The sequence below is a fragment of the Atta colombica genome, unplaced genomic scaffold (assembly GCF_001594045.1).
Source record: "Atta colombica isolate Treedump-2 unplaced genomic scaffold, Acol1.0 scaffold125, whole genome shotgun sequence".
Lineage (NCBI taxonomy): Eukaryota > Metazoa > Arthropoda > Insecta > Hymenoptera > Formicidae > Atta > Atta colombica.
Genome location: NW_017259212.1, coordinates 4,215,006 through 4,230,371, shown reverse-complemented (window position 1 = coordinate 4,230,371; position 15,366 = coordinate 4,215,006). Strand labels below are relative to the sequence as shown.

The following is a 15,366-nucleotide window of genomic DNA, read 5'->3' as shown; positions in this document are numbered from 1 at the left end:
ATTTATATTCATAATTGAATATAATTATAATATATTTATAATTGAATACTTTATTTTATTTATAAAATTATGTTTGATATAACAGGCACAGGTATGACGATACCTAACTGGGACTTTATGGGAAGTACAATGGTGACTAACAATTATATCAGGTTAACACCTGATTTACAAAGTAAACAAGGTGCCTTATGGAATTCTGTGGCAAGTATTTCATTTATACTTCCGAAATTTTTAAATATATATGAAAACTTTTTATGAACTTTAACTTTATATAAAAATTGTATGTATATAATTATATATGTAATTATATATTTATATTGTTTACTAATTAAGATTTTTAAACTTGTTATATTTATAGCCATGCCATATACGAAATTGGGAACTGCAAATTCAATTCAAAGTACATGGAAATGGAAAGGATTTATTTGGAGATGGTTTTGCTATTTGGTATGCCAAGGAAAGAATGAAGCCAGGTCCAGTATTTGGGAGCCGAGATTATTTCCAAGGATTAGCAGTAATACTTGATACCTACAGCAATCATAATGGCCAACATAACGTAGGTTAAACAGTTTTATAAAGTGACAATTTGTACAATCAATTAAGATTATGTAAATCTTTGAATATTTTTAATTAACCAGTTAATTATATTATAATTAAATAAAATTACATTTTTTTATATCTTAAATTTGTTTAAATTAAGGTTTTTTATATATTTATTTTTTTTTTACTTTATTCTATATTTTCTTTTGATACATAAATAATAGAATATATCTGCAACAGCATCAGCATCCTTACATCTCAGCAATGGTTAACAATGGATCTCTGCATTATGACCACGATCGTGATGGCACTCATACACAACTTGCAGGATGTGAAGCAAAATTCAGGAACTTGGAACATGATACACACATATCTATAAGATACGAGAGAGATACTCTAACTGGTACATAAAATTAAACATTAAATTTTATTGCACCTTTTATATTATAAATGTATTATAAAATTGTTAAGCTGTAATATTTTTTTATTCTTATTCATGGTTTGTACTTTGCTCTGTCATGTTAAATGAAGTGTATCCATTATTTCCTATTTTTTTTTTCGTTTCAGCTTTATTAATTTCTTGATTTGCAAATGTGTACGCGCGCGTGTATGTGTGTGTGTGTGTGTACAGTTATACATGTATGCGTGTTACTGATTAGAATTACATATATATCCTCATGTAATTATATTTCTTATAATGTTTTTTTTCTTATCACAATGAAGTTTCCACGGATCTTGTCAACAAAGCAGCATGGAAGCAATGTTTTCAAGTAAATGAAGTTAAGCTTCCAACAGGATATTATATTGGAATTTCTGCTACTACGGGTGATCTGTCTGACAATCATGACATATTGTCAATTCGTTTATTTGAATTAGACTTAATAGATGATGTAAGCATTAATTTTTTTATATTTTATTAAATATTATATTAATATGTGAAGCACATATCTTGTTAGTCAATAAAAATATAAACTATTTATACATAAATATAATAGAAAACGCGAATAAGTGGTCAAAGTTAGATGTTTCGAATATAATACAATATATATTCTTAATTTAAATTTAATTATCTCAGATGTGCCTGTGCGCCGAAACGTTCGAACTTTAAACTCAATCGATCTAAGACACTACTATATATAAAAGACATATGAAGTGGCTTTTATTCAATAAACATGCGTAGCTTATTTTCACTTACTCGTACCTTTATCACTTTTTTTACAATTATTTACTGACTAGCGTTCCCTATCATATTTATATATATCATTTACACGGTTGTACTTATTTTTATAAATTATTCAATTATAGTAATTAGCAAAAAATTATAGTAATTAACAAGATTTAAAAATATCGTATCAAATTACAGCCTAAAGATCGGGAAGACAGATCACAAATTGTGCCATCAGCAGCGTTTTACGATCCACCAAGAGGTATGCAGTTAAATGAGATTCTATTGTACATGTGTAGAAATTTATTTACTATTCTAATATCAATTTTTGTTTTCTTAGAACGTGTAGAAGATCTGAAGCAACATAGCTGGAGTGGAATAAAACTTTTCCTACTGATGTTATTAGGTGCACTTGTATTAATAGCCTGTGTTGTAATTATAATTATGCTTCATAAGAAACATCAGGAAAATGCCAGAAAGCGATTTTACTAAGTCAGGATTTAGATAGTATGTGTGTTTTGAGTGTTGCAGCTTATCGATTTATCCTTTATCCAAGATTTCTTATATATAAAATTTAAGTTATAACACATTATGAGACTGTCCATATTTGATTTCTTTGTTTTAAAATTAGTATTTTCTTTTGTGTGTAAGAATAAAAGTCTTTAGGATAAAGGAGAGACATATGTGTGTATATGTATGTAAGTTTTGTAATAATTCCGATATTTACAGAATGTTGCTTCATTGGGTTAATTGTCAATGTCATTGATTGGGCTCAATGTACATTTATTTGATTTTACAATAGTCAGTAAAAATACGTATTTATTACAATTTCTTTACCAAAGTTATTTCTTCTTGAAATGAAACCACATGGAATTTAACAAAATAAGTTTTTATATATTTGACTTCTAAAAATTTGTAGAATGAGACGAGGTAATGAATGTATTGTGACATATACATTGTTAACTATATTTTAGAAAGGTCTTGGAAAAACTTTTATATTATATTAATTTCAAGCCAAATGTTCATGTACACAAGATGTTTGTGATAATATATACTTTTTCCAGAACCTTTTTGTTTAGGTTGGAACAAATTAATTCTAAAATCTAGTAATTTTAATTATTTAAGAAAATATAACATCACAGATAAAAGAGATATTGTTTAAGGATAAACTATAGAAATTCTGTTTAATTTCTATTAATGCAATTTTCTTGCACATTAAGTAATTATTTTCGTATATAAATTATATAGATACAGAAAAGACTTTATTAACATAGATTTTATATTTGTACATACAGAAAATTAATGTATGCGAAACTCCCATACTGCATAAAGTTTGTGATAGAGATTATTTGCAGTTATGCATATAACTCTAAACAAACTATTAGCCATATAAATTATGCTGTGTTAGAGTGATGTCTAATATTGCATGAAAGTACATGTAATATGGGGGATTCTAGTGTATTTCAGTATAAAATAATTACATAGTAAAACTCTGTATTGTAATTCTTTTATATAGAAACTAAGAAAAAGGGAACCAAACCGTTTAATAAACAATTGTCTTGTTATCGACATGATGTTATCATTCGAAACAATAATGTATGTTGCCAAATACAAAATAAATATGTCTATAATTCTAAAGAAAAATGGGTTTTTTATTTTTTCACAGGAGAGATACAAGGTATTAAAATTCATTACGCAAATGTGTTGGAATAAGATAGTATTTTACATTTTATTTTTGAATATATATTATTTATGACAAAAATATATATTTGCACATCGGAATGCAAGAGTTCATAATTTTTTAACGCATTTAATTCATTTGTTTGCTTTGAAGAAGCAAATAGAATATTTTTATTATCAACATTAAAATTATTCAAACAGAAAACACCAAGGCACATCTATGTTTTCTCTTTGCTACTGTACTGGTCTTGATTCCTATTGTCGTTGTATGATACAATGACGAAACTGTCCTTAACTCTACAGATAGATATGCATTAATAGTTTCTCGATCTAAACACTTAACATTGATGTATAGAATTTTGTATATACACACACACACACACACACACACACATATATATTTTTTTTAGTATTCTTTAAAAACTGCATTATTCAGGTAACTGAATTGTGAGACATCTAGCGTATTCTAATATAATGTGATAGTATATGACACTGCACAAAATTTTTTATGAAATAATGTATTTCTATTAATAAAATAATAGCTTACTAAATAATTTTATTAAGATTATTTACATTACATGTTGCATACTGCCTTGCATTAAAACTTTATTATGATATAATGTATGTACTAAAAACCTAGTAAGAAATACAATGTTTATTATATATTATAAGATAAAATAAGATCAAAAAGACGTCATTTCTTATTATTTTCCAAAACGGAATACAAAAATATCAAGCATTTCTCTTGTTTTTTTTATTGGCAGTAATGCTTAGGAAAATATATAAATCTTAAAAAATATATGTTTTATATATAATACTTTGAAGCAGATTATAACTTGTTTATAAAAACCTACAATATATCTGTTAATATACTTATACACACACACACACACACACATACACGCGCGCGCGCGCACGTACGCACACACACACACACCCCACATGTGTGTGTGTGTGTGTGTGTGTGTGTGTGTGTGTGTGTGTGTGTGTGTGTGTGTGTGTGTGTGTGTGTGCGTGTGTGTGTGTGTGTGTGTATAAGAGTTTGAAAAATAATAATAAATCTTTCGCATAAAGATAGAATGGATTAAACTGAGAAGAAAAGTACCATTTTGTCCTGTATTATTTTATAATGTTCGCAATAGTTAACAAGATATTAATTGCTAAACATTGCCGAAAATTTGATTTCAATAATTTTTTGCTCAAAATTATCAGTTTAGTTCATTCTGTCCCTATGCGAAAGATTTATCATTATTTTCCAAACATCCTGTATGTATATACATACATACATACATACATACATACATACATACATACATACATACATACATACATACATACACACACACACACACACACACACACACACACACACACACACACACACACACACACATATATATATATATATATATATAGAGAGAGAGAGAGAGAGAGAGAGAGAGAGAGAATGTGTGTGTGTGTGTGTGTGTGTGTGTGTGTTCTATGGATATAATATATAGTTTTTTTTGTGTATGTATATATTGCCTGAGGCATTTGGTAACATCAAAATATTAGCACTATTCTCTACTTTCATATCACACACACATTTACATGTATGTCAAACATTGAAGAAACGCTCTGCTTTATGTACATAATAGTTTCTTATTTAATTCAGTTTATACCATATTTAGCATGCTATTACATTTAACACACTGTTTTGTACAGGGCAATATATCTTCAATTGTAATCCAAAAAGTGATAATTGATTACAATAATAATATAATTATCAAGTTAAATTGTTCGTCCTAATAAAAATCTTTTAATAAATTTTTCATGCTGAAATATCTTTTAAGATATTTATACAACAAATATGTTGCAATGAATTACTGCAAATATATAAATATTATAGTAGTTTATTAAAATTTTATTTTTTAAATATATTAATTATTTATTCAGTGTTCTTTTTTCAGATTTTATTTTTGTCCAGATTCTAGTAATTCTAATAGTAGTTTAATTTTTCTTTAATATATAAATCATATTTAACCAACTGTAATAATTAGATATCGAAAAAATTTTACTACATTGAGTTTAAAAAGCTAAGAGATCTAAAAAATTCAGTCATATAGAATATCATTACTTGAACATCACAATCGGATTTAACAGAAAATTCAATACAGTCTTTACACTGAGACAAAGATCTCTGATAATAGAGCTTAAACTTATATGATACTTATAACGTTTGTAAGATGTTTTCAAATCAAGAGAGTTACATGCAAGACATCCTACCTCTTCCAAATCGATATGCAGTTCAGTGCCACCAAGAAGAGATTCTGTTTCTAAGCCATTATTCAGAAGCGCTCCAGAAAACCAAATCTTATCACCTGGATATATGTTTAGACTAAAATTGGTGAAAGAATGATCCGCAATGAGACGTATTTCCGTGGTACTTCCCCATATGCCACTTTTCATCTTGACGAATATCTCAAACTCGTATTGATCCCAAGATGGAAAATAACATTTGTTCTTTTTCTTTTGAATGTTCGTGATGTGCTTGCAGTTTTTTGTGCGAGTGTCATCGCCCGAATTACAATTTTCCTCGTACGGTTCCCCATACATACAACTAAGTATTGTTCTAATATTATTGGGCAACTTGTTTAATACAACTGCAATATTGTTTTTTATCGATTTTACTCTAATATTTGTCACATAGCCTTCCCATGAGACGGGTATGCCTTCCAATTGAGCGCATTGCACCTGAACTTGCGCTTTCGACGATAATTCTTCCCACGCAGGTTGATGACAGTAATTCTGATACTGATCCCATGTTAAAGTAGAAACAATGTCATACGCCTCATCGGAATCCTGATTATATTCCATTATCATCGGCCACGATAAAAATGTCGCAGCGCTAACGCCAAGAACAATCTATAGAAAACATTTATATAATTTGATGTACAAGTAAGACATACATATACATTGTAAATATATGTATAAAGTATATCTAAATTGAAGACGAAGAAATGATAATATACGTACTTGCATGAGCGTAACGATCCAATTAAATCTTGATGTTCTGGTTTTCCTCAAATACCATGAAGCAAAAAATGGCATTCCTCCGAGTACAGTAGTAATCGCTATCCTCATGACCAGATCATTTTCTGACAAGTATTTGGCAATAGCTACGATTGGTAAAATGATGGAAGCAATACCGGCAATTGGAAGAAATAGAACCATGCCAACTAATGCGAGAGCGCCTCTTATTAAGCCATACCATGTTGCACCTTGAGAACTAAAGATTGCTATTTGCCACCAACTCAGAGTAACGCAATGAGGTATTAAAATCCGATATGTGCCGCGCCAGCCATCCCTCGCAGCCATTTTCGCGAACACCGCCGGTATCAAGAGGTAAAATACGGCGCGGAAATTTAGACAAAACTCTATACCATTGCCGACAACGTAAGATGCGAATGTTGGCACTCTGATGTCCAAGAATCTCCAGCTTTGCGCCACAACCATGTCCGTCTCATAAGGATACTTAGCAAGTACATGTACGCCGAAACTGAAGAGAGCTAAAAAATCGGGAAACCGCGAAGAGTCTCTCCACATGAAACTACACAGTGTGATAAGAGTGAGCGTAACTGCTACTATAGTGATTTCAGATTGTGGAGTCCATTGGTGGGCTATCAGAGGATAGATCATCAAGTTTAATAGCAACGCAAGAAAGAAATGTCCATACGGTTTCAAGTTGTTGCGGCAGAATTGATACTCTGCCTCCTCAGGATTCAGATTTCCGCCTGAGTAACTAAGAAATAGGCCAGACCACACGCGGAAATCATTAAATTCGCGTTTCCGTTGAAGCATTTGGAAGGTGGCTACCACCATGACTACAAATGAGAGATAGTAGAGAGCCATCGGTATAAAAAGTATTAAACTTTCTGTGCCAAACAAGGAGTATAGTAACAGTAATAAAAGAATATGTAGATTTGACGTAAAGAGAACTCTGTTGATCGACGTTCCTCTGTGACCCAAAGTCTCGACCAACCAACTATAGAGACGTTTTAGCGATGCAAACGGATGAACAAATGGCCTCTGCAGCAGCGGTATCGTATCCAGCACCAATTCGGAAGGATCCACCATGCAGAGAGCATGTGACACTATTGGAAGCATTCCGCGTGCGTAGCTTGCAGCCGCAGATACTAGAGCAGCCTCTGTGATCTTTTCACCTTGATCCGTCCAACCTGTGATTGCAGAATAAACTTACATTAAAAACTTAATAAAAAAAGTGATCAAAAATGTGAAAATCTCAAATAAGAATAAAATATGATCAAGATTAAATTTTAATATCTAATAATATTTATATTATATGTAAATTTTAAATACATCTTTTAGTTATATAAACTATACGCCAATTACAAATTTAAAAATCATAAACTGAAGCTAAAATAACAATTTCACAAATTAATCAGTTTAATAATAAGCTCCTTAAAACACTGCAAAGACTATTAGTCAGGATAATATTTTTCGCAATAAGTTTAAGATTGCGTTTGAAGTTTGACAGAACTAATCGGCACACAATTTATATAAGATGTGTATATTTAAAATTTACATATAAATATTATTATTTACATATAAATATTATTCAAAATCTAGCTTCGAACTTGTATTTGATCCGTCTCTATTTTATTTGACTTGTTAGTCTAGTTTATAATATATAAAGCAGTTTAGTTTAATATATTGAAATTCTCTTTTACCATGAACATCGTTTGTTCGATCTTCATCCTTCGTAAGTGGGGAATCATCAGGAAACCCATTTCTGAGGAAGCAATCGTTGTCGCTTAATCCCTTTTGCGATGTATTGCTGGAAGTATTGTTCGATTGAAAATAATCAGCGTTACTGGTTGATGGGGACGATAAATTTCTCATACGTTTTTGTAGTTGCTCGGTAGTTATGAAGTCCTCACCGTTTGATAAACTGATGAAATAACAATTTTACATTCATATATACAGCATGTGATATTTATTTATTAGTCTTAATGTTCAATTACTTGTTCTTTACCTCATAAACATCTCCCTCGCCGCTCTTCTAGCCAACTTCTCATCCTGTGTCATGTCTAAACAACTTTTTACGTCGTAATAGTTATGCTCCGTGATACCACGGCCAGTTGCCAAGCACTTTCTGAGAATATCAGTCGCCTCTAAATTTCCTTGCTCCGAGGCCTTTGTCAGCCAGTAAACACCCAATTTTGCATTTTCCTCTTTATCAACATCAAGCTCTTAAAATATAATTATAAATATAGTTATAAATTACATACAGAGGGACATTATATAAATTAAATTAAATTAAAATTCAATTATCAGAAAATTATAGATATAAATTATATATGTATGTCAAGAAATAATGGATAACATGAGAAAAACTTTGCTAGCATATATTTCGACATACCACATTGTTCCTCTAACAACTGTTTAGCCAAAATTACTTGAGATTCTGGACAGCCGTCTTCTGCCAATCGAGAACGTAAACGTCTAAGAGAACCTTTAGGCCCATCTATCAATAGGACTTAGAATTAGCTATTTAAGCAGAAAAAAAAACTAATCAGAATTCATGTTCATTGTGTCAATACATATATGTATATAACATATATGTATTATACTGTCAGATGATGTCTCAAATATATATACATATATGAAATATATCAACTTCATGTATATATATTGCTTCATGATAACTTCATGTATTGTTTGTTGTATTATTCTATTTCAATACATATTTTATTTATTTATTTTCAAAATTTTATTCTTACTTAAATACATACATCCTCCAACGAAAGAAATAAAAAGATGATCTAAATTAATTTAATTAAATAAACAATTTAGTTAAATAAACAATTTTTGTCGATGTAATATATATAAATAATTACATATCAATAGGCAATTAATGACATATCTTTATTGATACTGCATTAAAATAAAAACAATTTTTAACAAGACTAATTAGCAAATCGTTTAATTCCGCGATTCATTTAATTTCGCAATGCGAAATGGAGATCTGTCAGAGATTAATTTTCATTGTTCGACGATTCACACTTGTCTGTTCAAGAGACAAGTATTGAAACGCGTCGAATATCGCGCCGTTTTTATTATGAATCACATGCGTGTCTCGAAACGTGAAGTCGGACACGTTCTCGTCTAGGCGATCCCCGGGTGCGTTCCCCCGAGCCATCCCGGCGATGATTACCGTGAAGCGTCCACTGTTTTCTGCCGGATCTACCAGACAGTGGTACAATACCAGCCATGACTCATAGGGCGCGGTTTGAGATTCGTCGAACTCGCGTTCTCGCGTGTGCGATGAATTCTGCCTCCTCGACACGCGACCTCGTCTCGTCTTGTAACTGCCGAATCTCTCGCCACGATCACGAAACGCCAATGATCACAATACAATCTACACACACGTCACGCGACTCCGTTGAGCGCTCCTGTTGAATAGCTGGGTAAGCGTGGACGCGCGACGCATGCGCGTCCCTGTCCAGCGTCAAGTCAAGTTGGGTTGGATCAGGTTGAGAACGTAAACAAACGCCGGGTGCGCCAGTGCCACATCGAAATTTGAATCTCGCGTCTCTCCCGACTGTACGCCTTAAAGAATAGAAGAATCCTTCGTTGGAAAGTGAAAGGTTAGCTTTCGATCATCCGCTTAAGCCATGAGCGAAAAAAATCTCTCATCCATGCTTTTGTATCCTTTACAGATCCACACTTTCATATTTCATTCTCACTTCAAATTCCTGTTCTACTCCGCAAACCTTTCGCAACCAATTTGTTTTTTCCAAACATGGTGTCCGGTAGAAGATTAACGATTACTACGAGGTATATCAAGACGATTTTAATAACCATTTTAGCGAACGATAAACAATTCTTAGTTTCATCGAATAACATTTTTCTTTCAAGTGAACTTTAGTTCTCTTTGGAGCCGATAAGAACAAAACGCTATTTATTTTTTATGAAATATATTGTTAATATGAGAACAAATATTAAAACAAACAACATTTTTAGTAACTTATTTCTTTAATACAAATTTTGCTACAATAATTAGTACAATTAGTAGTACAATTTAAAGTATGTTACACAATATTTATTTTATCACAAGGTAAGTAATTGGACACAATAATTGAGGTATGTACGTGCGTCAAGATGATTTTTTTAATGACTGTTTTAACAAACGATAAATGTTCTTTTTTTCGCCGAATAATGTTTTTTCTTTCAAGTGAAAAATGTTTTTTCTTTAATTACTCATTTTTCTTTAGAGCCGATAAGACAAAACACAATTTATTTTTTATGAAATGAATGAACTTATATATTATTAACAAAAGAATTAATACCATTTTTTATTTTCTATTATTAATATGAGAGCAAATATTAAAGCACAACGTTTTTAGTCATTTATTTTTTTCAATACAAATTTTGCAACAAATATTAAAGCACAATGTTTCTAGTATTACACATTTATTTCTTTAATACAATCTTCACTAAAATCGTTATGAAGTACAATTTTTAGAACAGAATACTTACAAAAGTGATTTTTTCATAGAATATATTGTTATACATTGTTAACGAAATAAATAATTCCACTTTCGATTGCCTATTGTCAATATGAGAGCAAATGTTAAAGCACAATGTTTCTATAGTGTTACACATTTATTTCATCGATATGAACTTCACTACAGTTATTATAAAGTATAATACTCTATACATAATACTCTCGTATGTTATTCATTTTACATAACAATATTCATTTTATTGTTACAAGTATAAGTTATTGGACACAATGCTTTTCGAAAAAAATGCTCTCCTATAAGTATAATCGTAACGCATCTCTCTCTATTCTATTTATTATTTTATTCTATTCTATTAAAATAAAATTCCGAAAAATTTTTTTAACGTAAATCGACTTCCCAGAGGGAACACTTAATGTATCGTAACAAACCGCTGATATATTGCTTGGAAGGCGTGACGCAATACGTGTTTATGGTTACCGATAATAAGCGACGTGCGTATTTGATGTGATTCAACTTGCAAATTTGGAGCTGGTTTCGATGAGTTTGCAATACTCGGCTCATACCTTTCTCGGATCGTCGTTGAAAGCCACCCGCGAATTATATTTCACTTAGCAGAACCAGGTTTTCGCGGGCTGCTCGTGTAGTCAGAAATCGGCGCGTAAACCGGCACTGCGAACACGAAACAAAACGGATATGTAATACATGAATCTAGAACGTATGTAAAAGTCGCGATCGGAAATACTTACAAGTTGCTTGGTCCGGCGTAGGGCGGCGGATTTGGACGAATATATGGATTGCAACGTTCACCAGAGATTCTTAAAAGTAATATTAGAAATATTATATTGAAAATATTATAGTATTTTCGAGTGCAATGGTTTCGAATTAAATCCAGATCGAATTATTAACGTCATGCTCTTTGGTTTTTGATTGAACGAGGTCGTATTTTCGGGTTAACCGATCTGGATTAGATTCAAACTCATTGCACTCGAAAACACTATTAGTTAATATTAGTTATATAATTAATATTTAAAACTGTCACAGTTATATAGTTAATATTTAAAACTGTCATACTGAACCATCGCTTGGAATACAGAGAAATGTGTAAAGCTTGCGTCATATTATGACGTGTTCATAGAAGTTGAAAGAGCTTTTTACTTACTGATATCTTTTATGTCTATGTCACATACTATGCATATGGAGATTGCAAATTGAAGATTAGAATTCGAACAGTTAATCAGATAATTTTAATTTTAATCTGTTCTTCTGATTGGTTGAATTTTAATCTCCAATTTGTAATCTTTAATCTTCAAATATTGCTTAGTGTAGCACAGATTTAAGAGACACTAATAAAAAAGTAAGAATAAAAAGTTCTTTTAACTTATTAAATCTTTCAAATTCTTTTAATTTTTAATGATGTCGATTTTTTTATATTGTTTAGATTTTTTAAAAGTCTTTTAAAACTTTGTCGTCATCAATTCAATAATCAAAAGTGTTCTATATAAACAATAGCTACTATGTTTGCAATTATATGCTCTCTTGCGTAATTTCAATTCTTGTAAAAAGTAAAGAAAAATTCATTCGATCATACGAATGACTTTTTACGACTTCCACGTAATAGATTCGCAATGCGATTGCATTGAAGTGTATTTTATTGGAAATAATTACTGTACAGTAGTAAAGTACGTTCATTTTGATTAATGAATCTGCTTGCAAGTTGCGCGCATACATAGAGTGTTCTCTTCCTAAGAAATGATGTCCTGCTCTATGCCAGCTACGTAATAAACGAGATAATCTTTAATGATTTTATTTTATCTGAAACAAGATCTCGAGAAAGAGGTTCCGATGGAAAAAAAATGATTTGAATATTCATCGAATGTTATTCACGCTTATAGATTTCTAGAAATCGAAACCGGTATCACATTTGGATTTCGTTGTAAAAAGATGCACGATAATGTGTCCCTCCTTCCCTCCTCCCTTCTCCTCTGGCCCTTATTTGTATTTTTCATCCATTTCAATGAAAAATTCGCGATTCGCGACAATTTTCTAACAAACAAGATTTTTCATCTGCAATTAAGCTTTTTTTGTAAAGAATTAAGCCTAATCTATATAATGCGCTCTTTATTTTCTGTTTCTTGTTTTTTACCATTTTTTATCTTTGCTTTTTTGTCTCTAAACCTGTTTCTTCGTTTCTATCGCCCGAGATAAACGTTGACGATAAACTTCGGAAAAGACAAAAAATACATGACAAGAAACATGATCGTCAGTAAAACGACTGTAAGAACGGAAAAAAGTTAAGAGATAAAGAGTAAGAAACAGAAAGCAAAAAGCACATTATAGATTAAGCTCTAAATTGGATGATGTTTATTATATTGGGTAAATTTCTATACCTTGGACTTCGCGATAGGGAATCATTCGGACTTGGTGGCTGAGCTGACAATGATTTCAGAGTACCTCTTTCTGGCACAGCATACTGAACCATTTGTATTCCATTGTTTCCAACTCCTTCTCCCGGCGTAGGTTCCCGTTTCTCTCTGTAAAAATAGAAATATCTCATTCCGTTAAAGCGGATATTTAACATTAATTAACATTAATAAACATAATTTTCCCGCAATCCGGATTTTGCGCATTTATATTATGCAACAAAGGATGGAGTTTAGGAGCATGAATAAAATCCAGCTTTAAATCTAGCCGTTATTTTGTCATCATGATTATCATATGATGAACAATAGTATCGTTAATCTTCATTTGCAAAGTTTTAAGAAGCGTTTATCAATTCTAGCATCGTTATGTTTAAATGTGTGAAGTATTATGTAACATGCAAATACGATAGGAAAGCCTAAAAAATGAAAAATTAATTGAAAACAAATTTCAACTTAGTTGATAATTTTTTTTAATCGGCGATATTACGACTTACGCCAAACACATGAAATTAATAAAATCTTGTAGTAACGATGTTACTTTGCGAAAATTAGTAGATTAAAATAATCTTAAATTATTTATGCAACAACAGAACATACCTGACAGGTTGTTCTCTCAAAAGGAAAATATTAAAGAGTTCATCGAAATATTCATCTGACTCCGGATCCGTCCTAGGAAAATAAAATATAAATATCCATTTTTCATCGCAAAAGTGCCTTCAAAATCCAAATAGCGATTGATCAATTAATATTGTTGTGCAAATCTGGTCTGCTCGATTTAACATTAATGTTTGCATTAATTCATAAATTATATTATAGTAATATCCATAAATTAAACTATATATATAAAATTATGTATTAAAAACGAAAATTTATTCTTATATATATAAAACGAGACTCTAGCAATACTACATTTTTCCGCAGCGACTGGTATTTTAATTACCATTTACGTCAGAACACAATAGTCGCAAGCCTTGGAGCTACATGAGGCATAATATGATAAAAAGTGAAGAAACTGTATAAATACTTATAGAATTTTGCCAGATATCATAAACATCCATTAATTTAATTTTATTAACGTAATGTTAAATTAATAAATTATATTCTTTTTAATTTATATTAATTTAAAAAATTATATTAATTTATATTAATTTAAATTTATATTAATGTTTATTATATCTATCAAATAAAATATCTGTAAAATAAAAATTTTTGATACAACAATATAAGATCTATGAAGATTCAAATAAGGAAATGTTTAAATGAGAAAATTTTTCATATTTGATTCTCTTGTAATTTTTGTTTATATTTGTTTATATTTGTCAGAAAAATTTAGTTAGAATAGGAAAAAATCATGTCCTAAAAACCGAAGAAATTGTGCCGCCCGCTGATAAAACTATCGTATAATTTTGAAAACCGGATTTCTTCCGTTATTTCTTCCGGTAGGCTATGACATTACCGCTCGAATCGTATTCCGATGAATAGATTCTCTACGGGCTACTCCTCTCTCTCTCTCTCTCTCTCTCTCTCTCTCTCTCTCTCTTTTCATTCGTGTAATCACCAGAACTTTTTAATGAGCCATATCGCGCCTATGACGCGCGAGTCCTGTTCCTGTTTGCACAGCGCCCGCATTATCAACCGCGCGATTACCTTGATCGCGGCACGGTTTGTCAAGCTCCCCTCGGAGAAACGCGAGCAATTCGACAAAAAACGCGGAAATGTGCGGCATGCGTGTCGATCGTGACTTCAAACAGATCCCGCCGACTCCCGATGTCGTGGCCACGCGAAATACACGCGGCTGCGTCAGCGTTGCGTCAATTGTCACGTGTAGCACGACGTAATTGACATATTATCGCGACACGCCGATGAAAATTGTCGCGTCCTATGATGTATGTACATACTCGAAGACACGCACGCACTTGAATGCGTACGAGCGTGCGCTGGGCCTCTGCAAACACGCCGATTATCGTATATCGTACATTCTAAAAAATATGAATGTGGGTTTAACACCAACGATGTCTGCAATGTCCTCTCT

The 15,366-nt window shown here is 31.4% G+C and overlaps 3 protein-coding genes across 5 annotated transcripts in view; 1 reads left to right on the top strand and 2 right to left on the bottom strand.

Moving 5' to 3' along the window:
- LOC108694890 (vesicular integral-membrane protein VIP36) overlaps positions 1-2,302 on the top strand; it is a 3,743-nt gene extending 1,441 nt beyond the window's left edge. The window contains exons 2-7 of the mRNA XM_018204590.1: positions 86-201; positions 359-556; positions 781-943; positions 1,264-1,430; positions 1,904-1,967; positions 2,046-2,302. Of these exons, the coding sequence (XP_018060079.1) occupies positions 86-201; positions 359-556; positions 781-943; positions 1,264-1,430; positions 1,904-1,967; positions 2,046-2,197 (860 nt within the window). The 3' untranslated portion in view covers positions 2,198-2,302. The remainder of the gene's footprint in view (positions 1-85; positions 202-358; positions 557-780; positions 944-1,263; positions 1,431-1,903; positions 1,968-2,045) is intronic.
- A 1,328-nt stretch (positions 2,303-3,630) lies between these two features.
- LOC108694813 (wolframin) lies at positions 3,631-9,829 on the bottom strand. Of its 2 annotated transcripts, XM_018204485.1 has the most exons (7): positions 9,603-9,829; positions 8,808-8,912; positions 8,421-8,637; positions 8,116-8,336; positions 6,401-7,602; positions 5,651-6,289; positions 3,631-3,682 (listed from the first exon to the last, which is right to left on the bottom strand). In XM_018204485.1, the coding sequence occupies exons 1-7, from the start codon at positions 9,658-9,660 to the stop codon at positions 3,677-3,679; spliced, it is 2,448 nt and encodes an 815-aa protein (XP_018059974.1). In that variant the 5' UTR covers positions 9,661-9,829; the 3' UTR covers positions 3,631-3,676. The 2 variants fall into 2 exon arrangements, with proteins under 2 accessions (XP_018059974.1, XP_018059973.1); XM_018204484.1 differs by lacking the exon at positions 3,631-3,682 and having other exon boundaries at positions 5,498-6,289.
- A 1,379-nt stretch (positions 9,830-11,208) lies between these two features.
- The window catches only part of LOC108694817 (epsilon-sarcoglycan), a 24,588-nt gene continuing 20,430 nt past the window's right edge, over positions 11,209-15,366 (bottom strand). Inside the window, exons 9-12 of one of the 2 annotated variants that reach the window (XM_018204490.1) lie at positions 13,932-14,003; positions 13,302-13,445; positions 11,661-11,729; positions 11,209-11,583 (exon numbers count right to left, since the gene is read on the bottom strand). In XM_018204490.1, coding sequence (XP_018059979.1) covers positions 11,559-11,583; positions 11,661-11,729; positions 13,302-13,445; positions 13,932-14,003 — 310 coding nt within the window. In that variant the 3' untranslated portion in view covers positions 11,209-11,558. The remainder of the gene's footprint in view (positions 11,584-11,660; positions 11,730-13,301; positions 13,446-13,931; positions 14,004-15,366) is intronic. The other variant, XM_018204491.1, reaches the window with a different exon arrangement.

Excerpts from the sequence above, each read along its gene's own strand:
- LOC108694813 (XM_018204484.1), bottom strand. The coding sequence starts at position 9,660 with ATGGCTGGTATTGTACCACTGTCTGGTAGATCCGGCAGAAAACAGTGG. Across the intron at positions 8,913-9,602 it reads AAAACAGTGGACGCTTCACG|ATGGGCCTAAAGGTTCTCTT; the intron begins GTAATCATCGCC and ends TCCTATTGATAG. Across the intron at positions 8,337-8,420 it reads GCGAGGGAGATGTTTATGAG|TTTATCAAACGGTGAGGACT; the intron begins GTAAAGAACAAG and ends TTATTTCATCAG.